This window comes from Tursiops truncatus, chromosome 2 (genome assembly GCF_011762595.2).
Source record: "Tursiops truncatus isolate mTurTru1 chromosome 2, mTurTru1.mat.Y, whole genome shotgun sequence".
Classification (NCBI taxonomy): Eukaryota; Metazoa; Chordata; class Mammalia; order Artiodactyla; family Delphinidae; genus Tursiops; species Tursiops truncatus.
The window spans coordinates 172,039,725-172,062,971 of NC_047035.1; the positions used below are offsets into that span (position 1 = coordinate 172,039,725).

Below are 23,247 nucleotides of genomic sequence, written 5' to 3' on the forward strand. Positions count from 1 at the left end.
TGGGCAGAACCCTAGATCTTTGTGGAAAGAACCATTTCTCTACACTGTTGGCGATAACAGAGAATTGTTTATCACCATAAAGACGCTCACCTCATGGAAATGTCAGTTTCCTTGGGTCAGAGTTGCTCAGCTTATAAAAGGAAGTAAATGGAAACCTTCTCATGCTCGTGACCATCTTAACTCTGTAATCCAGCTTTGTTCTCTTGAGAAGTGAAAGAGCGAAAGAATCTTCATCTGCTTCTTTGAGAAAACTTGCCATAAATCTTTCAAAGAGGAATTTGTCTCTTATTTTGCCCAAGTTTTCTGGAAATCAGAGTAACCCTTGGCTCTAAAGGAAATAATAATAATAAGGCTCTAATAGGGAAACTGATTAAGTACCTATCAAATGTCAGGCACAGAGACAGGTTATCAAATGAATTCCAGCTTGTCCTGGAATGTGTTCTGCTCACTGCCATGTGCCACCCTGGGGCTTAACTCCAAAACTCAAAGGCCCTGGCTCTTGAACTGGGGACACAGGAGGGGAGTTTGACGTATCCAATGAAGAAGAAAGGAGGGTGTGGGATTGATAGTCTCCAGGGACCTACTTCTCTGCATATGACGTTGCCTTTACCTGGCAACGTTTGACTCCGTCCAGGAGACACCAGCTTGCAAGATGGGCTAAACCTCTACAGTCTCTCTGTGTTTGTGTTATTGATCTTGGGTCTTATAATAAAATGTTGCAATTTTCTCTGGGCATGTCCAGGCTTCTGTCTGGGCCTTTGCTGCCATGTGTCGGTAGGCTGTAACTAGAGATGGATTACATAAGAATTGCTTTTGTTGGGAGTCTTTCTCCATATCCTACGTACTCCGCCAGCCCCCTACCTGTGCCGTGAGCCACCTCCCCATATGGACTGCAGCCTGGCCAGATACACCTGTGCTGGTCTCAAGCACCTACGGTGGGTGTGTCACAAAGCAGGAACTGGGACTCCTGCTTTGACTATCCACAGGGCCACTCCCCACCCAATGAGGACACCCAAGCCAAACTTGCAGAGCATGAAGGAAGCAGACCCAGTTTGGGACCTCAGCCTGAGCAGCTGATGCGGACTCCACTGCCAAGCGACGGAGAATCTGGGACAGCCTCCGAGAGGCCTTGGCCAACTGGAGCCTGGGAAGCTGCTGTTTTCCTCGGAGCTCAACATCAAGATGCGTAGAGGCACTGGGCTTGTTTCGCTTCCTCCTGGCTCACGTTTCAAAGCCACGTCTCTTCCTTGACAAGCAGCAAAATCTCGATCCTCTGGGGTTTCCATGCAGGCAGAGAGGAGCGAGGAATACAAGTCTGGGGAGGCCAGACAGTATCAGGTAGCCTTTCCTGAAGCTGATCTTCAGAGAATCCAAGCCACTGTGTTCTTTTGGACTGTCTTCAAGCAAGCGTATTCCACCGTGCCAAGCCTCAGGATATCTAAGAACCAATGGCCCGGCTCAGAGATTGTCACACAGAGAGAGCAAATTCTCCCTTCCTTTGCCTTTTTGTTTTATTCAGGCCCTCAATAGATTGAGATTTATACTCTCTTAAACTCTAAAGTATAAAGAAGTTCACATGGGAAATGCTACATAGCCCCCAAGGGAAGCTGAGTTTCCAGAAGTTCTAACGTAACAGGAAGCTGGGTTTCAATAATAAACGATCAGATGTCAATATGGTAGTTACTATTATATTATGCCTCAACTTGATGGGACCGCAGGGTACCCAGATAATCGGTTCAGCGTTATTCTGGGTGTGTCTGTGAAGATGTTTCTGGATGAGATCAGCACTTGAATCTGTAGGCTGAGTTAAGCAGGTTGCCCTCCTTAACGCGGGTAGGGATCATCGTTCCATCTGTTGACAAAAAGGCAAAGGAAGGGAGAATTTGCTCTCTTGGGGTGACAAGACATCAGAGGAGTGCCTCAAACTGAGACAGAGAGGCTTCAGTCTGAGCAAAGATTCTGAGTCCCAGATGCAGAATGGAAACAGGAGAGGAAGTGAACAAAAGCAGACCACAGGAATTGGGATGAGAAGATTCTTAACAATCACCAGAGTGTACCACTGATTAGAGGGTTTCCCGGGTGTTTGACCTGGGACTTTTGCCCCAGCTTAGGATAGAATTTCTCTGCAGCCAGTCGACGTGGAGGCTCAGAGTCAGACTGAAGTTGACATAAGAAGATAAAGAAAAGCCGTATTTTTCACACACATGTATGCTACTCGGACTTTCAGTAGCTTTGTGAGTTAATAGCGACCGAACACTTTAAACCATTTGGAAAAGTAATGGTTTTCCTCAATATTGGATAGGTAAGCTTAACAAATTAACTGGACAGTGTGTTCTCATGCCTCGATGACTTACATTTTAACACCTTGTAGGGAAAATTGCTCGCTGGATTGATTTGAGGTGTATTTCCAAAGGGTGGGACTTTTGCCCACCTTTAGGACTCAAGTGCACTTCTGTACTTTCGTATCTTGCCTATGCTGGCATCTTCCACTGCCAGTTCCTGCCCTGTGTCCATAACAGTAGGAAGTCCATTCAATCATAGACCTACTCTGATACTACATTGATCAGGAGATTCCTCTCTTTGTTTTCAACTGCTAATAATCTTATATCTAGTGGAGCAAAACGGGTGTATTACTGTTCACTGCTTGTGGCCACTATTTTCTGTTGATGGGCCCTCACTACTTATCAGATACAGTGTGTAATGCTAGCAATATAAAAATGATTAAGACCCGTGCCCCATTAATGGGTGAGCTGAGGCATAAACAAGATATAAACATGTGAATTAACACACCATTGGACAAGTAGGATAAAAGAGTATCACAAGGTGCAGATGATGGGGGTTCTACCACACATGGGACTCATGGAAGGCTTTTCGAAAGCAGTGGTATTTGAGTTGGTCTTAAAACTAACTCTAGGTTAATCAGCTGAGGGTAGAAAGGACCATTTCAGCCTGAGAGATTATCATGAATCCTAGAACCTGGAAAAATTCAGTGGCCTGGAGAAAGAGCCAGAGAGAGGGACCGGAGAGTGACTTTTCATGGAATTACACCATAGGGCTTAGATAATGATTGCAGTGTGACAATAGTCCATTTACTGAGCTCATCAATGTGCCATTGTACCCAATGCCCTGAGGGCAGATGATATATCCATCTTAAAAATGAAGAGAAAATGGCTCAGAGATCCCATAAGTCCTACTTGGGGCCTTTCCCCCAGGTCTGTTAGGCTCCTATTACCACTGCAGCCAGCTCTAAGGAATTCTAGAAACTGTCTGGTCTAGTGGTTTTAAAAATGTGTTCTGAAGAACGCTTGGATGTTGTGGAGTTCCAGAAACAAGAAAGAACACCTCCAAAACACAATCATCACTCTTCTCAGATTCGCATATGTGGTTACTTCTAAGAATTTCTTTTAAAAGAAGAGTTTTGCTGCCTAAACAAATAATTTAAAAAGGAAAACCATGGATTTAGTCAAATCCTCTCTTTTAAAAATGATGCTTTTTTTCCCTGTTGCGCAAAATTATACATGTTTATTATAGAAACTTTGGAAAATATTGGAAATGGAAAGAAAACTCACCTATATTCCTACCACCAGTGGGGAACTACTATGAATACTTGATAGTCAATATTTTTGCCGTGAATATATTTGACATAGTTATGATCTATATAACATTGTACATAAATGCTTAAATAATAACTTTTTAAATTATATCATGTGCCTAAAGATTGCACAAATATTAGAAATATGAGATATTTTTCATGCTGAGACTAAAATCCATTGAGTACTAAGCACTGAACAATTTAGTTTACACAATGCTCTTGAATGGCATTAGTTTAATCAACATAAATGTTGAATCACTTTTTCTTGGCAATATTTGAGTTGAAATTTTTTTAAAAAGTCATCATGTTAAAGAATATTCAAAAGATAGAAATTTCAGCCCAAGTCACATAATTTGACATATTTGACAATGAATGCCAAAGTCTCAATCTTAAAAGCAGAATAAAGTGTTCAATAAGGATTCTGCTGTTTTCCTAAAAATATTCTAGAAACTGCAATATTTTTAGTGTGTGGAGTAAAAAAATATGTTCGATGGTTATATACTTTATGAAATATCCTTTTCAAATGACAAAGGATAAGTTCTCAATTTTAGGATCAAACAAATGTGAAGTTAAATTAAAAAAAAAACCAACACGATTCCCAGTGTTTTAGACTGTTACTCAAGCTTCTGAGTAAATATGAAATGTTAAATACAGCCTTTGATTGGTAATATCTGTAGCTAACTCCAGGAGGACTTCGAAACCAGTTGGAGAGTGATTAGGAGATGAAGGAAGATGTCAGAAGCTCCATCTTCCCTACCCCCTCAGAAAAGACTACAGATGCAAACCACAGCCTCTGGAATGTTAATTATCATATTCACCCACATCATTTCCCACGCTTCTCGCTCTGTAAATGGACGTAGAGATGATTTACAATCTTGTGTTAGTTTCAGGTGTACAGCACAGTGATTCTGCTCTGCTCCCTTTGATACCTTATGGGCCCCAGTCATCCCCACCTCTTGGTATTCACACCCTTAGCGTATCCCGTCCCCTCGAGTGTGGGCTGAACCTGTAATTTACTTCTGACCAGTTCAATGAGGGGGTGTCACCCTGTGATTAGAATTCATTAGATTGCCAAGGACCACGTGAGCTTGAAAGGGGATCCTCTGCAGTCTGGTCTTCAAAAGAAACCCCAGCCCCGGCTGCCACCTGCATTGCAGCCTGATGAAACCAGGCTGGGAGTGGACGACCCACGTGAGCCACGCCTGGACTCCTGACCCCAGAAACTGTGCGATAATAAACGTGTCCTGTTCATAGCCCAAGCTTGTGGTAACCTGCGGTACAGAAATGGATGACTCATATATCTGTTTACACAGTGATTCACCCAGAGTGACTCAGGAAGTAGCTGGGAAATTAATTGGCCACCAGGCCTCCTCATTCCAACTCTCCATTTCCATGAGCTCTCTCCATGTCTGCAAATGTCATTTCAAGAGGCAGAAAAAGATGGCAAGACGTATCGTTGTTGTCTCAAGGGGTACCAGTGTTTGCATTTGGTGCAGATCAACAGAGAATTTGACAAAAAGGATTTCACAGATAGGGGTTTGTGGATTTCACTCAACCAACGCTCCAAGAATAGGCAACCAGGGCTCCTGGGGTGACCTGGATGATACTTCTAGGGCCCAGGCTCCCCTTCTTCTGTCTTCCTGCTTCAACTTGAAGGGGGAGGCTCTTGTTCTCTTTCTCTTTACCTCACCCTGGGCCACATGTGATGTCACTTCTGCACCTCAGGCAGGAGGGCCTCTCTGATGCCCCCAGCAGCCTGCCACTCACGTCATCTCCAAGCTGTGTCACGTGTCTTCTTCTAAAGAGTCTGCAGAAGCGAGAGTTTTTAGCTGGGCACTTTGCTGCCCAACAAATGAAGGCAGGAGGAACGGATATCGGGTAGACCTCTAGCAACGTCTGCACTCAAAGCTCCTTTCCCACAGAAAGAACTATGGAGAGACAGGAAATAAAAAGAGTGGAAATTAAGGATGTGGAAAGCCAGCTATGAGGATCATCAAAACCAAACTGAAAGGTGAATTTTTGAAATGACTAATAAAATAATATCCATTTCTAGCAGGACCGACACTGTATAATGAGTACAAACAGTGAGCTTTAAAACCACTCACACAACATAATCCATCTGTTATCTCTGGTGGAGAGACCACCCTCTTTTTTTTTAATGCTCTTAGGTATTTTCTGCAGTTTTTTTTTCTATTAGTAATCATACATGGTTTTCATAAGGAGAAAGAGATGTTGTTTGAAAGTTGCACATGAGATGTGTGTTTTGTAAAAAATCATGTTTACTATCAGTTTCCAAATCAAAGATAATCTAAATGTCTACATTTAAAACAGTTGACATTTTCTAGTTTTTGGAAATGCAGTGATGTAGAATCAGGAGATAAATAAAACTAGTATTTACTCTGTAGATGCTGCCTTGTTAATTGAATATTCTGTTTTTCCTCTGAGAGAGCAGTTGAAGGAGTAGCATTGTTTCAAATGCCTACTGGGTAGTCCTGTTAAGTAATACAGAAAAGGAGACCCTGAGGATCTATTTATTTTAAAGTTCTACTTTTTTTCTGAAAAATTTTTTTCCTGAGAACTTTTGGGCTGAAGGGGGTTTGGTGAGTATGCAAAAATCACAATGTAGCAGATTATTATTATTTTTTCTAATCTAGCTCTATCACATGAATTTTTTATTTAAAAATTTTTTTAATTAAAAAAAATTTTTAAACTCTACTCGATACTGTGTAATGACGTATATGGAAAAGGATTCTTTTCTTTATGATGTACTCTTGCCTGCTTCTTTTGTGTATCCCAGGTTTCATTGTAAAAAGAAGCTTGGACTTACAAATAAAAACATGGGATTACATCGCAACAGACAGTTGCGTGGTGGTATAAGCACCCAGTTTGATGTGGACAGGCCTGGATTTCTGGTGGCATCTACTAGCTGTGTGACCCCGGGGATTTCTGAAATGTACAGTGAGAAATTCATTAGGTTCAGTTGAAATTACATGAGAAAATACATGTAAGGTTACTTAGCCCAGTGCCTAGGCATTAAAGACACTCCAAAATGTTAATAAACATTATTATAATTATGATTTAGAGAGGTTAGAGTCTTGGAAAAGAGGGAAGAAGACAGCATAAAGGGAGGACGTGGGGAGAAGTGAGGCCCAGAGGTAGCTCAGATTGTAGGACCGCATCTTACAGCCAGAGATGGCCCCACCAGCCTGGATGCTGAGGAAGAGAAACACATGCAGTCCTACCACAAGCTCAAAGCCCCCTTTCCTCAGAACATTTGCTGGAAAAGTGTTTTAATAAATCTATAAATCTGTGGTGATTACGGAAGTGAATGATGAACCCTAGAGTCGTACAGTATGCAACCTGCAAAACTGTACATGGCAGCCCTGAACGGTACAAGATGGTTCTACTCTTGTTTCGGTCTCTTCTTAAGCAGTTGACATCTTGTATTTCTTTTTACCTGGTGGGCCCCTTTAAATTCTTTCCAGGTCAAGGCAGAGTACACATGTAAATACATTATATTGACATGAGGTAGAAGTTTGAAACTCAGGCCATCCCAAAAGGCAAAGAATGCGAGCTGAAGGAAGGATGGATTAATCAGTCTTCCTGCTTCCCTCCCACCTCCCATCCACTACATCTTCCTGCGTTAGCACAAAAAAAGGGTCTGTGTATCAGGAGATACTGCATCAGGTGAGACTGGTCCCACATGCGGGTTAAATCCTTGTAAATGTCAATCAGAAGTCAATGAGCTCCTTCTTTGTACAGTGGGTTAGTTCACACCTGAAACTCACTACCCCTAGAGGTCGGTTTGGATTGCAAGTATAATGGTGTTTAAGGAAGGTTGATTTCAGGCTTGCTGGGGAAGCAGGCAGGCTGGGGATGCAGAGTTACAGCTACCACCCACACCAGGCTAAGGAAGCCACACCCCCGTGTTCGCTTCCTGCTTCTTCCCCGGGATCTGCCTGCCTTCCAGCCTGCCTTCCAGCCTGCCTTCCAGGCTTCTCCTTACCCCACCCCACCCCCCACCTCAATGGCTGTCTCACCCTGGGACAGGACGAGGAACCTGGCTGTTAGCTGACTTAGGTATGACTGTGAGAGGAGAGCAAGCCTTGGGGGGCAAATGATACAGGCTGTGACCTGGGGGAGAAGTTCGCGTAGTTGGGAGCCTCCTGGCTTGTGGCTGGGCTGGTGGAGGTGCCGGGATCAGCTGAGCCTAGTGATGGGTGTTTAAGAATTTCTGCAGGAGATAACTCGCTGGGACCCTATGAGGAGGGGCTCTCTAGGCACAGGGCATCTCAGACTAGGAAATACGGGACTTCCAGCCTGGACATCCATCAGGGAATCAGGTAAAGGATACCGAAGTCCCAGCAGAGGACACTGTCCCGGGACCACTGGTCACAGCCAATCAAGATCCAGTGCTGCCGAAACCGAGAAGGTTATGTAGTGGGACTCGGGCAGGGAGGGCCCATTTGGGGACCTGCTAATTGGAGGTGGGCCAGGAAGCAAGGGCTTAGTTCCGGAAATAAGGCAAAGTGGAGGTTCTTAATAGTAGCAGGTGATGGCAGGACTGGATAATTTGCTCAGTGGGTTTTGGGCCGCTTTCCCTTAGTTGCCTCGTAACCAAGTGCCCGAGACTTAGCTAGGGTGGAGCCTGGGAACGATGCTCAGGTGTTCCCCGCCGGGGGGGCGGGGCCACAGGCCAGGGGCGGGAGCCTGCAGCGAGCTTCGCAGTGCCGCCCTCTGGTCCTCAGTCCCTTTGCTTCTCTGCGTGCTCCGGATCCACGGCTGGAAGGGCCTGACCGCCTCCTCGCTCTTCTGTTGGACCGCTGGTTCTGGACTCTAACTCCAGGTAATCTCCCCGCAGAGCTCCTGAGAAACAGGCCAAGGCCCTTCCCTTGACAGTTTAGCTAAACCCGAGGGCTCCGTGCTGTGTAATTCAGAGCAGCCGGCCATTTTCTGGGAGGGCCAGCCTTCCGTATTCCTGACAGGGTTATCAGTGTGGGCCTAGGATTCTCTCACCCGGTTGCTCCCAATTTTCATATCCAATGAGCAGCTGAGGACACTCATGATGTCGCCTTCCTTCTCTCTGTATTTCCTTCCCCTCCTCACTCAGCTAGCACCTTAGCAGCAGACTCAAGCCTCTCCCCATTTCCTACACTCTTCAGGTTCACTCGGTGTGTCTATAGCCTGTGTGCTGTTTCCACGTACACTGTCCACTTTGAAATCTTGGGTCTTGACGTCTCTTACCTCCTATAAAATTCACCACTTCATTTGTTCTTTCAGTCATTTATTCCCCAATAACTTAGTGAGAGCTCTTTTCACAGGACCCGAGGGCCTTATGCAATGACCTCTACCACAGGCTCTGGGATCAGAATATATATAGCTACTTAAAGTTTCCCACTTACGTCCCAGGTAAGAACTTTATTCCCCCAGCAAACACTTTTTCTTTGAAAAATCTATTTATGAATTCACGAATGCCTGAAATCGTTTAAACCTCTGCACCTTATAAAATAAAATTCTAATGAGCCTATCTTTTCAACAAATCGTTGGTTTGAGATGTGGATAAAACAATTATCACAGAATCCTCTGGGGGAAAAAATGTCTTGACCTAACACAAAAGCCTTTCCATTCTACAAGGGGAACTTTTTTGACCTAGCTCAGTCCTTTAAAGGACAAGTGGCTGTAGGAAATTCTAAGGTTCTTCTCAGAATTCTAAGACAGTTGGTCAATATTGATATAAAAAGTCAGGTTCATTAGCGACACTAATTTGGTTTTCCTGAAAATCGGCCAGACAGAAAGTTCTCACTTTAATCCACCTTCATTGTTATTCTCCATAGCAACTGAAAACTGTTCTGGGCTGAAATAATCCTCTCTAGCTCCCAGCACACAGTCAAGGAATTTTAAAAACAGAGGACTTTGTAACCATGAAATACTCTCTGAGATTTAAAAGGCCACAGAGCTCCAGATAAATAATCATTTGTCTTTTGTCTGAAGGTAAGCACAGGGTTTAGAAATGTTTGTATCATCGTCTGTCATTTTTTAAATGCTAACATAAGAATCTTAAACTCTCTCTCTCTTTTTTCTTTTTAAACCATGAAAGTATTTTTCTCACTACCCCACAGTCATTATTAGCTCATCTCTGGGCCAAGATCTGCCATGAGATGCTGTTAACATTTTGCATTCCTTAAGCAGTCGGTTGAAGATATTAATTTTTTTCCAGAAAGCTGATTGGTTCTCAAGCTGTCCTTTCACTTCTTTGCTGAGGCCTGAATATGTGGATGTATCATGGCTCGTGTGGCCTTGAAACTCTCTTGTTTTTCCAAGATAGTTCATACTTTTAATCAACTGAAAACTAAAAAGTAATCAGTATGTTCTCGATGTTACTATTTTCTTTTAGTCCCTTCCTTATCGAAAAATCTTCTAACTCAACATGATAGCTGTAATTTATTCAAATGTATTTTCTGTTTACTTTTATTTACTTACTTCACTGATGAGGCCCATAAATCAATGGGATAAAATGAGGGCGTTTCCTGTTGGCGGGGGTGGAGAGATAAATTAGGAGTTTGGGCTTAATGTATACACACCACTATACATAAAATAGGTAAACAGCAAGGACCTACTATATAGCACAGGGAACTATACTCAATATTCTGTAATAAACTACATAATAGAATCTGAAAAAAATATATATATACGTATGTATAACCGAATCACTTTGCTGTACACTTGAAACTAACACAACATTGTAAATCAACTATACTCCAATAAAAAAATAAATGAGGGTGTTTCCTGCCCCGGGTCTTATGACCTGTAGCACCGTCAGGATGGACCGTGAAATGCATTCTTCCTAATTTTTGACTCTGTCTATTTCAGAGAGAGACAATATAACACACTTCTTGGCTGTTGTACAGTTTGAAAGTACACCCACCATAGTTTCCTGCCGGTTGGTGGGAGTTATAAGTGAGCTACAGACCCCCAGTTGTTCAGAAACAGCTTGTCATTGCCAATCAGCTTAGCCACCCAATTAATGAATCCTTTCAAACCTGTTGCAGGCACAGTAATTAAAGGCTTTATTTTTCCTCTTTGCACAGACATTCCTCCAGTTCCAAGTTGACACTGTGAACACCAACCCACCCACCGCCATCAGAGGCAGACTTGGGCTAGAGGAAGAGTGGAAATGTGCTTCTGGAGAAAGCTTTCTGTGTTCGGGGGGCCATTGTTCCTGCTACTCAGCCTGGTTCCCTTGACTGAGACGGAAAGACCCTCAACTCCAGACAGCAGCGGCACTTGGAGTCCAGGGCAACTGACGGAAGTTCTACATGTTCTCTCGGCAGAAGAGCCCACGCCCCTGAACCACTCAAGAAGCCTCATCAGAACGCTGCTAGAGAAAACCGGGTGCCCACGGAGGACAGACGGAAGGCAAGGAGATTGCAATCTGGTTAGTGCCATAGAATGGGATCAGCGACAAGGGCATTTTCCAAAGAGAGCCATGCATTCCTTAGCCGCTTACTTTAGGAAAGAAAAATCCATTGCAAACCTTCCAATATCCGAGTGGGCAATGCATTATGGTGTAATAACGCCCGTATTTGGGATATGACAAATCATACAGCATTCTGCATATGGCATTTAGGGACAGGGAGAACTTGTTTTTATTAAAATGGTAATGCTTCAGTAAGCCTTTCTACAATGCTTCTGCAGGTTTAGAGGTATTTATTTTGCAGGTATGCACTTCTAGATCCCTTTTCTTTCTGATTGGCTAATCCTTTTAATGAGCTTGCAGTGACCTTGAACATGATTGGTTAGATAGATGCCATTTGTTTTCTGAGGCATAATAATACCAATCTGCTATTTATCTCATGTTGAATTTTTTAAGTACTTTCTCCCAGATATCGGTAGGTGTGTTCTAATATTTTGCATCGTGGGGAGTTAATGAATTGGATTATCATCTGCTTAAAAATGAGGAATCTAAGCTGGGGAAGGGAAGTGCTCCCAGTGGGGCTAAAATGGGCCCCAGAAACCCATTTTCCAGGCATTTCCTAGTCTATCAAGTGACTCTCAAACCCTGGCTGTCCATTAGCATCACTTGGCCAGGTTCCACAAAACACCCAGGCTGGAGCTTCCTCTCCAGAGATTGAGATTTCCCTTTCCCTGGATGGAATTTTTAAAAATCTCTGCAGGCCACTTATTGTAAAATCAGCATTACTGTAAAATCAACATTTAATGTAACATCAGAATGTCTGCATTGGGTGGGGGGAGGGGGGATGACCAGAGCAGCCCCAGAGGCAAGAGCCCATGTCTTAAAATGACTTCAGACAAAAAACAGACCAAAACAGTCTGAGCATCCCTTTCCTGAGATGAGATTTTTCAGAATGAACTCACTCACAAATAAATAAGTAAATAAATGAAGACATAACTAACTAAATAAGAGAGGCACATCATTTCTCCCCAAAATAAATTTTAGCAGATCTTCTCAATCACGCTTTGTTCTGGGGGAAACATTTCTTGGCCAAATGTTTTGTTTTTTGTTTTTGTTTTTTTCACAGAAGGGTCTTGCTAACAGAATTTTTCTCTGCTCTGTGCAAACAGTAAATAATTCAGTAATCAGTAAAACTCCCAAGGGTTCCCAGAGAAAACATGTGTTGTAAAGGCAACTCATCTGTGATGACAGTAATTTATATATATAGCAACAGAAGACTTCCCACCGGAAATAACTAGGAGTCATATCTTATTAATGTCCTCCGAGAATTCGCTTCAGAGAAATGTTCTCTAATGACATGAAATGCCTTATTAAGGCTGGTTGGATATTACTTTAGCTTGGGCGGGGGCGGGGGGGGATGTAAACAGGCAAGATTATTCTCCATTTTGGGGGGGGGGGCAATGGGTTGTTTTGTACATTTTTTTGATTTCTATGACATTAACAAGTATTTGGCCAATTGAGTTTCTGTTCCATTCCTAGGAAGTGAAACGCTGTCTGTAATAGCTTCACCCTCCTGCTGCCGCTGTTTCTCTTTCTCTAAGAGACTAAGCTTAAAAAAAGAGGCTGATCTCAGCTTCACCTGCTCAGAAGTCTCCAATTTACCCGAATCATCATCATCTAATCTAATTTTTTAACGGGAAGGGTGAGAAGGGGGTTTTAATACATTTAATGAGGGATTAATTAACTCCGAAAGAATAAATTCCACTTCAGGTATGATGAGAACCACGAGCCTGCATGGGTTCCAGGCGTGGGGAAGGGAAAAGAATCTGGTTTGGAGTCCGTCAGCACTGGGTCCGTGTCCTTGTTCTGGCACCGTCTAGCTGTTAGGATGCCGAGATGCTGATTCCTTTCTCAGGGGGCTCCCTGTGAGGTCACATGACCATCTATGAAAGCATATACGAGCTCAAGCTCTCTTCCCCTGTGATATTCGCGGAAATGTCCAGTGCCCCCTTTTCCAGGTCACTGGAGCAGCTTTTGTGAAGGACCTTCAGTGCTGCTGAGAAAACAAGACTTTCCTCTGCAGCCCCCTCCTGCTCGTCCCCCGGCCCCGCCCACCTCGACTGTCCCCAGAGGTTTGGGGATTTTTTTTTTTTTTTTTTTTTTTTTCTCTCGGTACACGGGCCTCTCACTGTTGTGGCCTCTCCCGTTGCGGAGCACAGGCTCCGGACGCGCAGGCTCAGTGGCCACGGCTCACGGGCCCAGCCGCTCCGCGGCATGTGGGATCCTCCCAGACCGGGGCACGAACCCGTGTACCCTGGATCGGCAGGCGGACTCTCAACCACTGCGCCACCAGGGAAGCCCGAGGTTTGGGGATTTTAACCAAGATCTCCAGGCGATTCTCAGACACATTCAGAGAGAATCAGTGCTTTTAGGTCCTGCATTTAATTCCCTCCCGCATCCCCGAGTTGTCATAATGGTGATGGGATAAAGTTTATCTGAACTCTTCTCAGTTAAGACTTTCCTTTCTGTCACTTAGAAATGCCACTAAATCTAGTACAGACCCACAAAAAGCTAGCGCCTGTCATCAGCTGACATCCTTCCAGATCTTTGTCTGGGAGGAAAAGGAAGAAATATAATTTCCCTCTTGTGTTGTATAGTCAATTGTTAGCAACCCTGCCCCCTCCTAAAACAGAACTTTAAAAATCTAAGAACTTAAAAGAAGGCAGCTGACTTACCCATAACGCAAAATCAAATTCTAAACATCTCTTGGTCTAAAATTCCTCAAGCTTACCCTGCAGGTTCTGACAGCTGCCTTATTAACACAGAAGATTTCATATAGCCCTTTGTCGCTGAGGCTCGCGCCTGAAATACACAAGCAGTAAACAAAGCTGAATTAAGCAGCTGGGAAAAGGCAATCTGATTTCGCTCCAGGGTTCATAGAAAATTACTACCAAACGTCTGAGTAGTCCATTTAGCTTAGTAGAGAGGACTTCTCACAATTTGACTAGTCTTTTTTTTTTTTTACCAAAGTTTGTTTCCTTATGAAGTAGAAAAACGAATTCCCAGAATCTGTGTTTTTTTTTTCCTCTTAAACCTTATGCCTCCACCTGATGAGATTCAAAGGAAGTCAATGGATTATTTCTGAATGAGGCCATTCTTCTTCAACAAAGAATCACTTTAGGGGCTTCCCTCGTGGCGCAGTGGTTGAGAGTCCGCCTGCCGATGCAGGGGACACGGGTTCGTGCCCCGGTCCAGGAAGATCCCACATGCCGCGGAGCGGCTGGGCCCGTGAGCCATGGCCGCTGAGCCTGCGCGTCTGGAGCCTGTGCTGCGCAATGGGAGAGGCCACACAGTGAGAGGCCCGCGTACCGCAAAAAAAAAAAAAAAAGAAAAAAAGAATCACTTTACTGGAGTCAGAGCCTGGGACAGATCTGATGCCTGTGGGGTGCCAGTATTTGCACAATTTTGCTAAACATCCTCTCCCAAACCACAACTGAGCCACTTTGGAAAACTGTAACAACTGAAACAAATCTAGTGGTGATGAACTGAAAATCCCAGGCCCCCCACCAACCCCCATAGCAATTTTTGTCACGTCCACGCCCAGAAGAGATTTTACCTTGTTAGCTCTTCCGACTCTCCCTGCACCACTCCGTCCTCAAGCCACCACCTTCTGCATTAAGGTAACTTGTCAAAGACTCAAATATCAGAGCACAGAGTTTTCACCACGTGGTCCTCTGATTCACCATTAAGTTCCATTTCAGCAGGCCTCAAAACTTAAGCAAGGGGTAGACTACCTCTGTTCATTCAAGATGACCCAAATCTCTAGCAAGATAAAATGAGCAGCTTCCACAACTTATTTAAACTTTTCCAAGTCAGAAACTGATTTACCTTCCAACATGTAAGCCTTTTACAAAAAAATTCTGGAGTGAACATCTGCCCGATTGTGTTCAGGGTATTCTATCTAGCCTGATAGGAGAGGGGGCTCTACCTGCCCTGATAGGACAGGGGACTCTACCTGCCCTGATAGGAGAGGGGGCTCTACCTGCCCTGATAGGAGAGGGGACCCTATCTACTCTGATAGGAGAGGGGACTCTACCTGCCCTGATAGGAGCGGGAACTCTATCTACTCTGATAGGAGAGGGGACTGTACCTGCCCTGATAGGAGAGGGGACTCTATCTTACCCTCTTTTCTGCTACCTCCTGCCTCACCCCTAGAAAGGCACAGAGCAAAAGCCTGGAGAAGGAGCCACGAGTGGACAAGGGTCTCGGGCTGCTTGGATGGGATACAGGGTGGCCACAGACACTGCTGTGTGCAACCAGCACACGACCACACCTGGGCCACATGCACGTGGTCTGGTGGCTCACGGAGGTCCTACCTGTGCTTGGCGCTCTTATTCCCACCTCCCGGCGCCATCAGACGAGCTGCATAGCACTTGGAAGCCTCTAAAGGTGAACTTGTCCTGCCCGCTGGCTGCACCGTGTTCTCACTGATGGACATGATAACCTTGCCAATCCCCTAGCCTCCTAATGGACCAGATCTCTTCCTACCAAACAGGAGGGAGAGAAAGTTACCTGGTGAGGGGCTGCACAGCAAGTACAAAGTCTATCACTGGCAGAGCAGGAATTAAGACTGGGCAGCCACTATTAACTGTGTGGCTTTAGGTACGTTACTCACCCGCTCTTAAACTTGGCTGACACACATACTAAGGGTATATTTTCCTCATAGAAGGAAAACATGCTTCATACTTAATTCTGTGCAGGGTCTTTGCATACTGCATATATATGTACCTGTTAATTAATTCTTTATGAATTAAGTAATTGGGTAGTTGGTATTCTGAATGCTTTTGATTGTGCAGAAATACGTGGTGGATTATGATGTGGGCTTTTTTTTTTTTCCATTTAAAATAATGCAATGAGTTTCCCCCTTTTGAAAAACTGATCATCCGACACCTTTTCCAGAACCAATGAGATTTATACTCTGAGGGATGCCTTGATATGGAAGATACTTAGCACTGTCTTGGACACATGGCTTCCGATAAATGGTAGCTGATGTGACCGATGGTTTTCCCGATACTTTAGTTTCAGGAGGTTATTTGGCACAAAGCTCGATTCAGCTGATTCACCTGCCTGGGTCCTGTCAGTCCCGTCCAACAGCTACCAACCTATGGACTTTTCTCTGGGGCTGAGGATGGAACAGGAAAGGGCTGCTGCGGGTCTGGTGGCTGAGTTTAATATTGACACTCAGAGTTGATCTCGTTGGGAAGCCTGCCTCTGTTTGCTGAGGTTTTGGCCTCTCACAGTTGAGTTGGGGAGAAATTGGAATCTGTGTGGCTTGTGAAGAACGTGATTAATGCTTTGCTTCACGGATGGATGACATGTTTCTTTCTGGCTCAGATGGTATTTTCCAGATGTTACCCAGTGGGACACACAGCAGACATGGAATTAGGACCCCTGAAACTTCCACCTCAGAGAACAGATGAACAGATTTCATAGTAGATCATCCCACAGTGGGACAACTCCCCTGGGGCTCAAGATAGGCATATTTTATGTATGTATGTATGTATTTACTGGCCAGACCACGCAGCATGTGGGAACCTAGTTCCCCAAGCAGGGATCAAATCTGCGTCCCCTGCATTGGAAGAGCAGACTCTTAACCACAGGACCACCAGGGATGTCCTTCAGATAGGCATCTCGTGATGCCTTCACTCTGAGGCTGGTGCCGTGTCATGAGCTGCTTCTCAGACGCTGGGAGCATTCCCAGAAGCTACCCAACTGTCTTCGAAGAAACACAGCTCTTATCTTGCTGGGAGAGCTTCTCTTCCACAACCCCTGTGTCTATCTTTTTCTCACTGTCCCAACCCATTATCCCAGACACCTTCCTCTGCCATGTAAACTTCCCAGATTAGATAAGCCAGCTGTCTCTCTGTGGGTTGTGAAACAAAGCATCATGGAAGCATTTTTAGTAATTCTCGAACCACCACCATTTCTGTTAATAGCAGGATGTGGTAACTGATTGCGTCTCAGAAAGGACTGACATCAGTTCTCTTAGGTAGGCTAAGAGAGAAGCAGATGGTACTCGTTCATTCCACTTTGACTCTTCTTAAGTGCCAGGCATGGTGCTAGAGGCTGAGGACAGACCTGCGCACAAAACAGACAAAATCCAGCCTTAATAAGCCAGTTGTCTTCAAGAGGAAATAGAAAAGAAACAAGGAGACATAGTAACCTTAGAATCCTAGTTCTATGAAAAAAAGGAAAAACGGTAATGCTAGAGCTGCCTGTGGCTGTTAGGCACTTAATATGTGGCTCATCCCAGTTGCGATATGCTGATACATGTGAAACACACAGCAGATTTCAAAGACTTAGTGTGACAGAAAGAACATCAAATAGCTCATTAGTACTTTTTTAGAGTTTTGATTATGCGTTGAAATGATCATATCTTGCACATGTATTTCCAGAAAATATATTATTCACATTAATTTCACCTGTTTCTTTTTACGGTTTAAAATGTGGCTACTAGAAAATTTAAAACGTGCCTCACGTTTGTAGCCTGTGTGATATTTTTGTTGAATGGTGCTGTGCCGGAGAACACGGGGCAGGGATGGGGACTTTGGAAATGGTATCTGGGAAGGCATCCCTGAGGAAGTGGCACTTGAAACTGAGACCTGAGAAATCAGGTGGGAAAGAGCCTGGTGGAACTGACAGAAAATCACAGGGGCAGAAGTTGAGTGAGAGAGGTGGAGGGAAGCTAAGATAAGGTAAGAGAGGTAGGATGGGCAGAAGCCAGACTGAGGAGAAAATTATAAGGAGCTTGGATTTCATTCTAAATGCAATGAGGCATCACTTTAAAAGCCAGAGTCAGCTGGTGTTAATCAAGGCAGAGAAGTGACAGCTGGCGTTAATATAGTTGGAGATAGAAGGGTTGCATTTAGGGAATAAGGGCTTCTGGGAGGACATCCTTTTCATATAAAAGTCCAACCATGATTGTCTTACTTGAATGGGCTATGGAGGCTGCCTACTTTTCCCTCCTATTCATAAAATAATAAGCAACAGAGACTCTGTGGTTGTTAATGTTCTAGGACTATTTGTCAAGCTTTGTTTCTGTTTTTTATTTTTTATTATTATTTTGTGGGGTTTTTTTGCACAGTGCTTCGAACCAGATGCCCTGTTACTAATAGCTGGAGGAGATTTCGAGGATCAGCCCAGAGAGGAAGTGGTCCAGAGAGTTTCTCTTCTCCTCCTCTATTACATCATTCATCAGGAAGAGATCTGCTCTTCCAAGCTCAACATGAGTAATAAGGAGTATACATTTTACCTACACAGCCTTCTGAGCCTCAGGCAGGATGAAGACTCCTATTTCCTTTCACAGAATGAGACGGAAGATATCCTGGCTTTCACCAGGCAGTACTTTGACACTTCCAGAAGCCAGGTAAGAAAGTCAGAATTGCTAACTAGCTCTGCTGCTAAGATACAGTCTCAGAGCATGATTTTTTTTTTGTCACTGATTCATTCCTAGGATGCTCAAAAACTTCTGAGAGGTAAGTAATTGTGGTTTTTAGTGATGGGATGTTAAGTGATGTAATTTAAAATTCTGAGTCTGAAGGGGGAAATGTAACAACTAATCATGTGAATGTACAAAAATGTTTCTTTATTTTTTATTTTGTTTAAAATAATTCAGAATAAACCTCAACAAAGCTGTTTTGTTTTTAAAGAAAAAAGAAGGGGCTGTGGATGTAATGATTAATCAGTTGTCAGATGAGTTTTAGGCGGAAGCTGGGTGGGTGGGCAGGCAGACCAGGTGACGGGGCAGCTCTGTTCTGAGTCCCCCTGAGCACTAAAGTGAGTGTGACTCATGGCTTTTGATCAGTCTCCAAGGACTGAACTGTAGCGGTGAGAGCAGTGTGTCTATTTGCCTTGCCTTCTGGCAAGGGAAGGATTAGGCATTAAGAGTTGGCGAGAGATGAATTAGTCATTAGTTAGTTCCCTGAGGATGCAGCTTGCAAAAAGCATTATTCATGACAGCACAGACATTATCTCTTTTGTGGCTTGTAATTGGTGCTGCATGTGGTCAGGGGTCCCAAGTGCTTTTCTTTTCTCACAGTTCCCACTCTTAGGAAATGGGTGTCTTGTTGCCTTCATTACTATTCCAGCAAAAGCTGGCCTTTCAATTACCTTTTTGCTTTCTGCTTTGTGATGGGAAGTTTAAGCTGAAAACGTTCTTTGAACAGGGGGTTTTTTAAGCCATATTTTCTTAAAGAATGAATTGAGGAGCCACCAGCACATTTTGAAGACTGTGGCAGAATGTGTTTTTTTTTTTTCTCTTGAATTATTCATTGACATGTGTCTTAGTCCGTTTGGGCTGATATAACATAAATGCCATAAACTGGGTGGTTTATAAACAACAGAAATTTATTCTCATAGTTCTGGAGGCTGGGAAGTCCAAGATCAAGGTGCTGGGCCGATGTGGTGTCTGGTGAGAGGCTACTTTTTGGTTAACAGATGGTCATCTTTTTGTTGTGTCCTCACCTGGTGGAAGGAGCAAGGGAGCTCTTGGGATCTCTTATACAAGGGCACTAATTCCATTCATGAGGGCTCCACCCTCATGACCTAATCACCTCCTACAAGCCCCACCTCCTAATACCATCACATTGATAATTAGGATTTCAACATGCAAATTTTGGGGGGTGACACAAACATTCATTCTATACCAACATATAGTGATAAATTTGATTCTTGACCTCAATTCTGGTTTCTAGGAGTTCAAAGGTATCTGTGCAATCATGCTACAACTTAATGCCAGCAAAAATGTCCTCCCATTTGCTGTAAATTTCTCTTGTAATTGGCAGAATGAATGGAAGGACTGTTTACTAAGGACTTTGTGGCTATCACTTCAGTAACTCTAATCTTGTGGCTCTCAAACATGGTTATATTTTTTCTTTCTATTTCCAAGGGATAAAATGGGGTTCCTGTATAGAATTCAGTTTTTTGCTTAAATAGGGAGGTGTGCCTACCTAGAATTTCCTCAGTTCAACGTCTCCGTAATGTAAGATTGGTTCAAATGAGCCACTAGGATTTTAGTCATCCTGTGTGTTACTGTCTTGATACAGGTTAAATGCAAATGCAAAGCCAGCACTTAAAGGCAGATGGAATCTATATATTTAATGTAGATTTATGGTTATCCAACATATACTGCAAATACCTGGGCTTCTGAAAGAATGTGAGATTAAACATTCCTAGAACAGAATAAAGTAATTCAATACTATGTGTACACCTACTTTATTCATCTATTCAGTCAAGAAGAAGTGAGCTACTGATGAGTCATAACCCTGTGCTAGGCCTCAGAACAACTATCTCCTGGAGGATACACTGTCACCAGTTCCTGGGAAGGGTCCTGTGGCCCATGCCCTTGGGGTAGGCTTCCGCTAGGCAGTCAGTCATTCTAGACTTGCAGGAGGCCTCTTGGCACCTCACTGCAGGCTGCTGCTCTCTTTGACTAGGGGGTGTAAGGTCACAGAAGATGCTGGCGGTCCAGGCCCACCATGACTAGCATTTCTAGGTCTTGCTTTCATGGGACTCAGCCTCCATAGGTCAAGCCACTAACAGCAACTCCAGGCGGGCCTTAACCAGCTCACTAAGAGAAACAACCTTACACCATCATATTCTGACTTAGCGCCCCTCCCTAATGGTCCAACATCTAAATGTCCCGCTATCCTTTCCTTCTCTTCCTCCTCTGTTTTATCCTCCTGACTCAATCTCTTAATGCAACCACCTCTCTCCATTCTTGCCACTCTTTTGCTGTTTCCATGGTAAATGTACACGGTGCTCTACTAGCCCTGCCTCTTCTATGGAGAACGGGTATTCGTGACCACATCCTGAGGACTTTGGGATTGGAAACCATGGTTAGAATCCTCCTTTGTCCTCAGTGGCACATTGAGAGGTTACTCTTCCACACCCTCCATGAGAAGCTCACACTTCTGTGAGGTTCACACTCTGTTATTTTAACTTGTTCTTGTCATCCATGAATCTTCTGGCTACTTCTCCAAATTTGTTGAAATTTTGGTAACTGCCTCTCCGCCTTCCCCGCTGCTCCCCACCATAGCTATGAATAGGCTCTTGCCAAGCTCACCAATTACAAACTTAAAAAAGAAATAAATCCAGGATACTGAATATAGCTCCCTAAACCATAATGGAAAAGAGTATGAAACAGAATATATATATATATGTATAGCTGAGTCACTTTGCTGTACAGCAGAAATTAAATACAACATTGTAAATCAATTATACTTCAATAAAATAAATAAATAAATAAATAAACCTGATCCACACTTTTCCCACCTTGTCCTATGTCACAAGAAGGCAACATTGACGTCATAACCTACCCTTGAGTCCTCATTGGATGAACATACTTCCTCCTTCCCACACTCCTGTACATTGTATCTCTCAACCATCTCTGTCCTTCTCTTTGCTCTCTCACTTTTGTCAAGTCTTGCCTCCATGAAGCTCTCTTTTGCTCTTTGATTTCTGTCAGCCCATACTTCATGTTTTTTCCCATTCACATCACCCCCATCTCCTGGTTTCTTCTCACTTGTCCAGCTGTTCTGTATCAGGTTCCTTTGTAGGATCCACTTGACCTGCCGTCCCTTAAATCATGGCATCCTTCTTGTCGAGTGAGATGCTCTCACAACGTCAAGCACTCCTAAACACTGATGACTTTCAATTCTGCTGCAAGCCAGCCCAGATTTCTCTTTTGAGCCATCGACTCATATATACACCCATCTTTAAAAATCTCCATGTGTATATTTCCTCAGCATTTGAAACTCAATATTAAAATCAGAAGTCATATTTCCATTCCTGAACCTGTTCTTTCTTCGATGTTGCTTATGTAGCTCTTGAAATAGTCTCTACTTTGGCTTGTAGACGCCACACATTCCTGTTTTTTTTCCCTCTGACCCCCATTTTCACCTTTGCAGGCTCTTTCTCTGTGTAGATTTTAAGCATTACTGCTCTTCCAGGTGTGGTCTTAGCGCCCATCATTCTATATGCTTTCTCTGGGGTAGCACATCTATACTTAAAGATGACTCACCAGAGTGTACCTCCACCCCAGACCTCTTCCCTACACTCCAGACCCACATAGACTATACAACATCTTTTCTTTAAGGATATGGTAAAGGCACTTCACACTTAAAATATCCCAAATCAAGGTTATAAAGCAACCCAACGAGATCCAGTCTTCATGTATCCCTTCATAGGTCAGCAAATAGCATCATCATCCAGTCAAATGCCCAACTAGAAATTTTATTTTCCAGATTTCTTCCCCCTTTATATCTAATCCAAGTCCTACTGCTATTACCTCCTGAAGAGATCCCTAACCTGTTGACTTACTCCATTATCATCATCACTGTCTTGTACTTGGGCTACAGTAATAGCCTTCTTACTGTGCTACTAGGAAGCACTGACTCTCTTTCCAGTCTATTTGTGCTCCACCAGGTAGCCAGAGTGAATTTGTCAAAACACACATCCAGTCCTATAACCCCCATTCCCAGACCTTGCCCAAAATTCCCCTTTGGCTTCCAGTTGATTTGAGGATAAGGGGCAAACTCCACTAAATGCCAGTAGACCTTCAACTTTCACCGTGCTCCCCTTACTCCGCCCACTCCAGTGACTGCCCTCCTTCCAGCTGTGCATATCTGCCATCCTTCTTCCTGCCACAAAAACTTTGCATATGCTGTGTCACCTGCCTGGGCTGTTCCTTTCTCCCACTCCTTCAGATCAGTGTGTGTGTCAGTGTGTGTGTGTGTGTGTGTGTGTGTGTGTGTGTCTGTGTGTGTGTGTGTGTCTGTGTGTGTGCGCGCGCGTGTGTGTGCACACGTGCGCCACAATCCCAAGGAAGCCGCCTTGGGTCTGCCTGACTGGGTCAAATAGCTGTCTACTTTTACATCATTGTACCATGTACCTCTCCTTCAAAGCAATTGCCAAAGTGATCAACTTACATTTGATTACATTATTGTTTCATTAGCAATAGTGAACTTTAAGCTCCAGGGCAGGCAGACACTGCTTTTGGTTTGGGTCACCACTGCATTTCCAGTACCTAGGGAAGCACCAGATATATACTGGGTATTTGGGGGGAGAATTTGTGGGATAGTGGGTGGTATTACCATTATACAGTTGTCGAACCCAGAAACCTGAGTCTTTTTTTTTTTTTTGCGGTACGCGGGACTCTCACTCTCGTGGCCTCTCCCGTTGC

General features: G+C 43.9%; 1 protein-coding gene across 7 annotated transcripts in view; it reads left to right on the forward strand.

Annotated features, from left to right (window-relative positions):
- The first annotated feature begins 7,553 nt into the window (after positions 1-7,553).
- The window catches only part of SLC39A12 (solute carrier family 39 member 12), a 72,442-nt gene continuing 56,748 nt past the window's right edge, over positions 7,554-23,247 (forward strand). For all 7 annotated transcript variants that reach the window (XM_073801702.1, XM_073801703.1, XM_073801706.1 and 4 more), the window contains exons 1-3: positions 7,554-8,438; positions 10,681-11,027; positions 18,151-18,432. In XM_073801702.1, the coding sequence (XP_073657803.1) occupies positions 10,767-11,027; positions 18,151-18,432 (543 nt within the window). In that variant the 5' untranslated portion in view covers positions 7,554-8,438; positions 10,681-10,766. The remainder of the gene's footprint in view (positions 8,439-10,680; positions 11,028-18,150; positions 18,433-23,247) is intronic.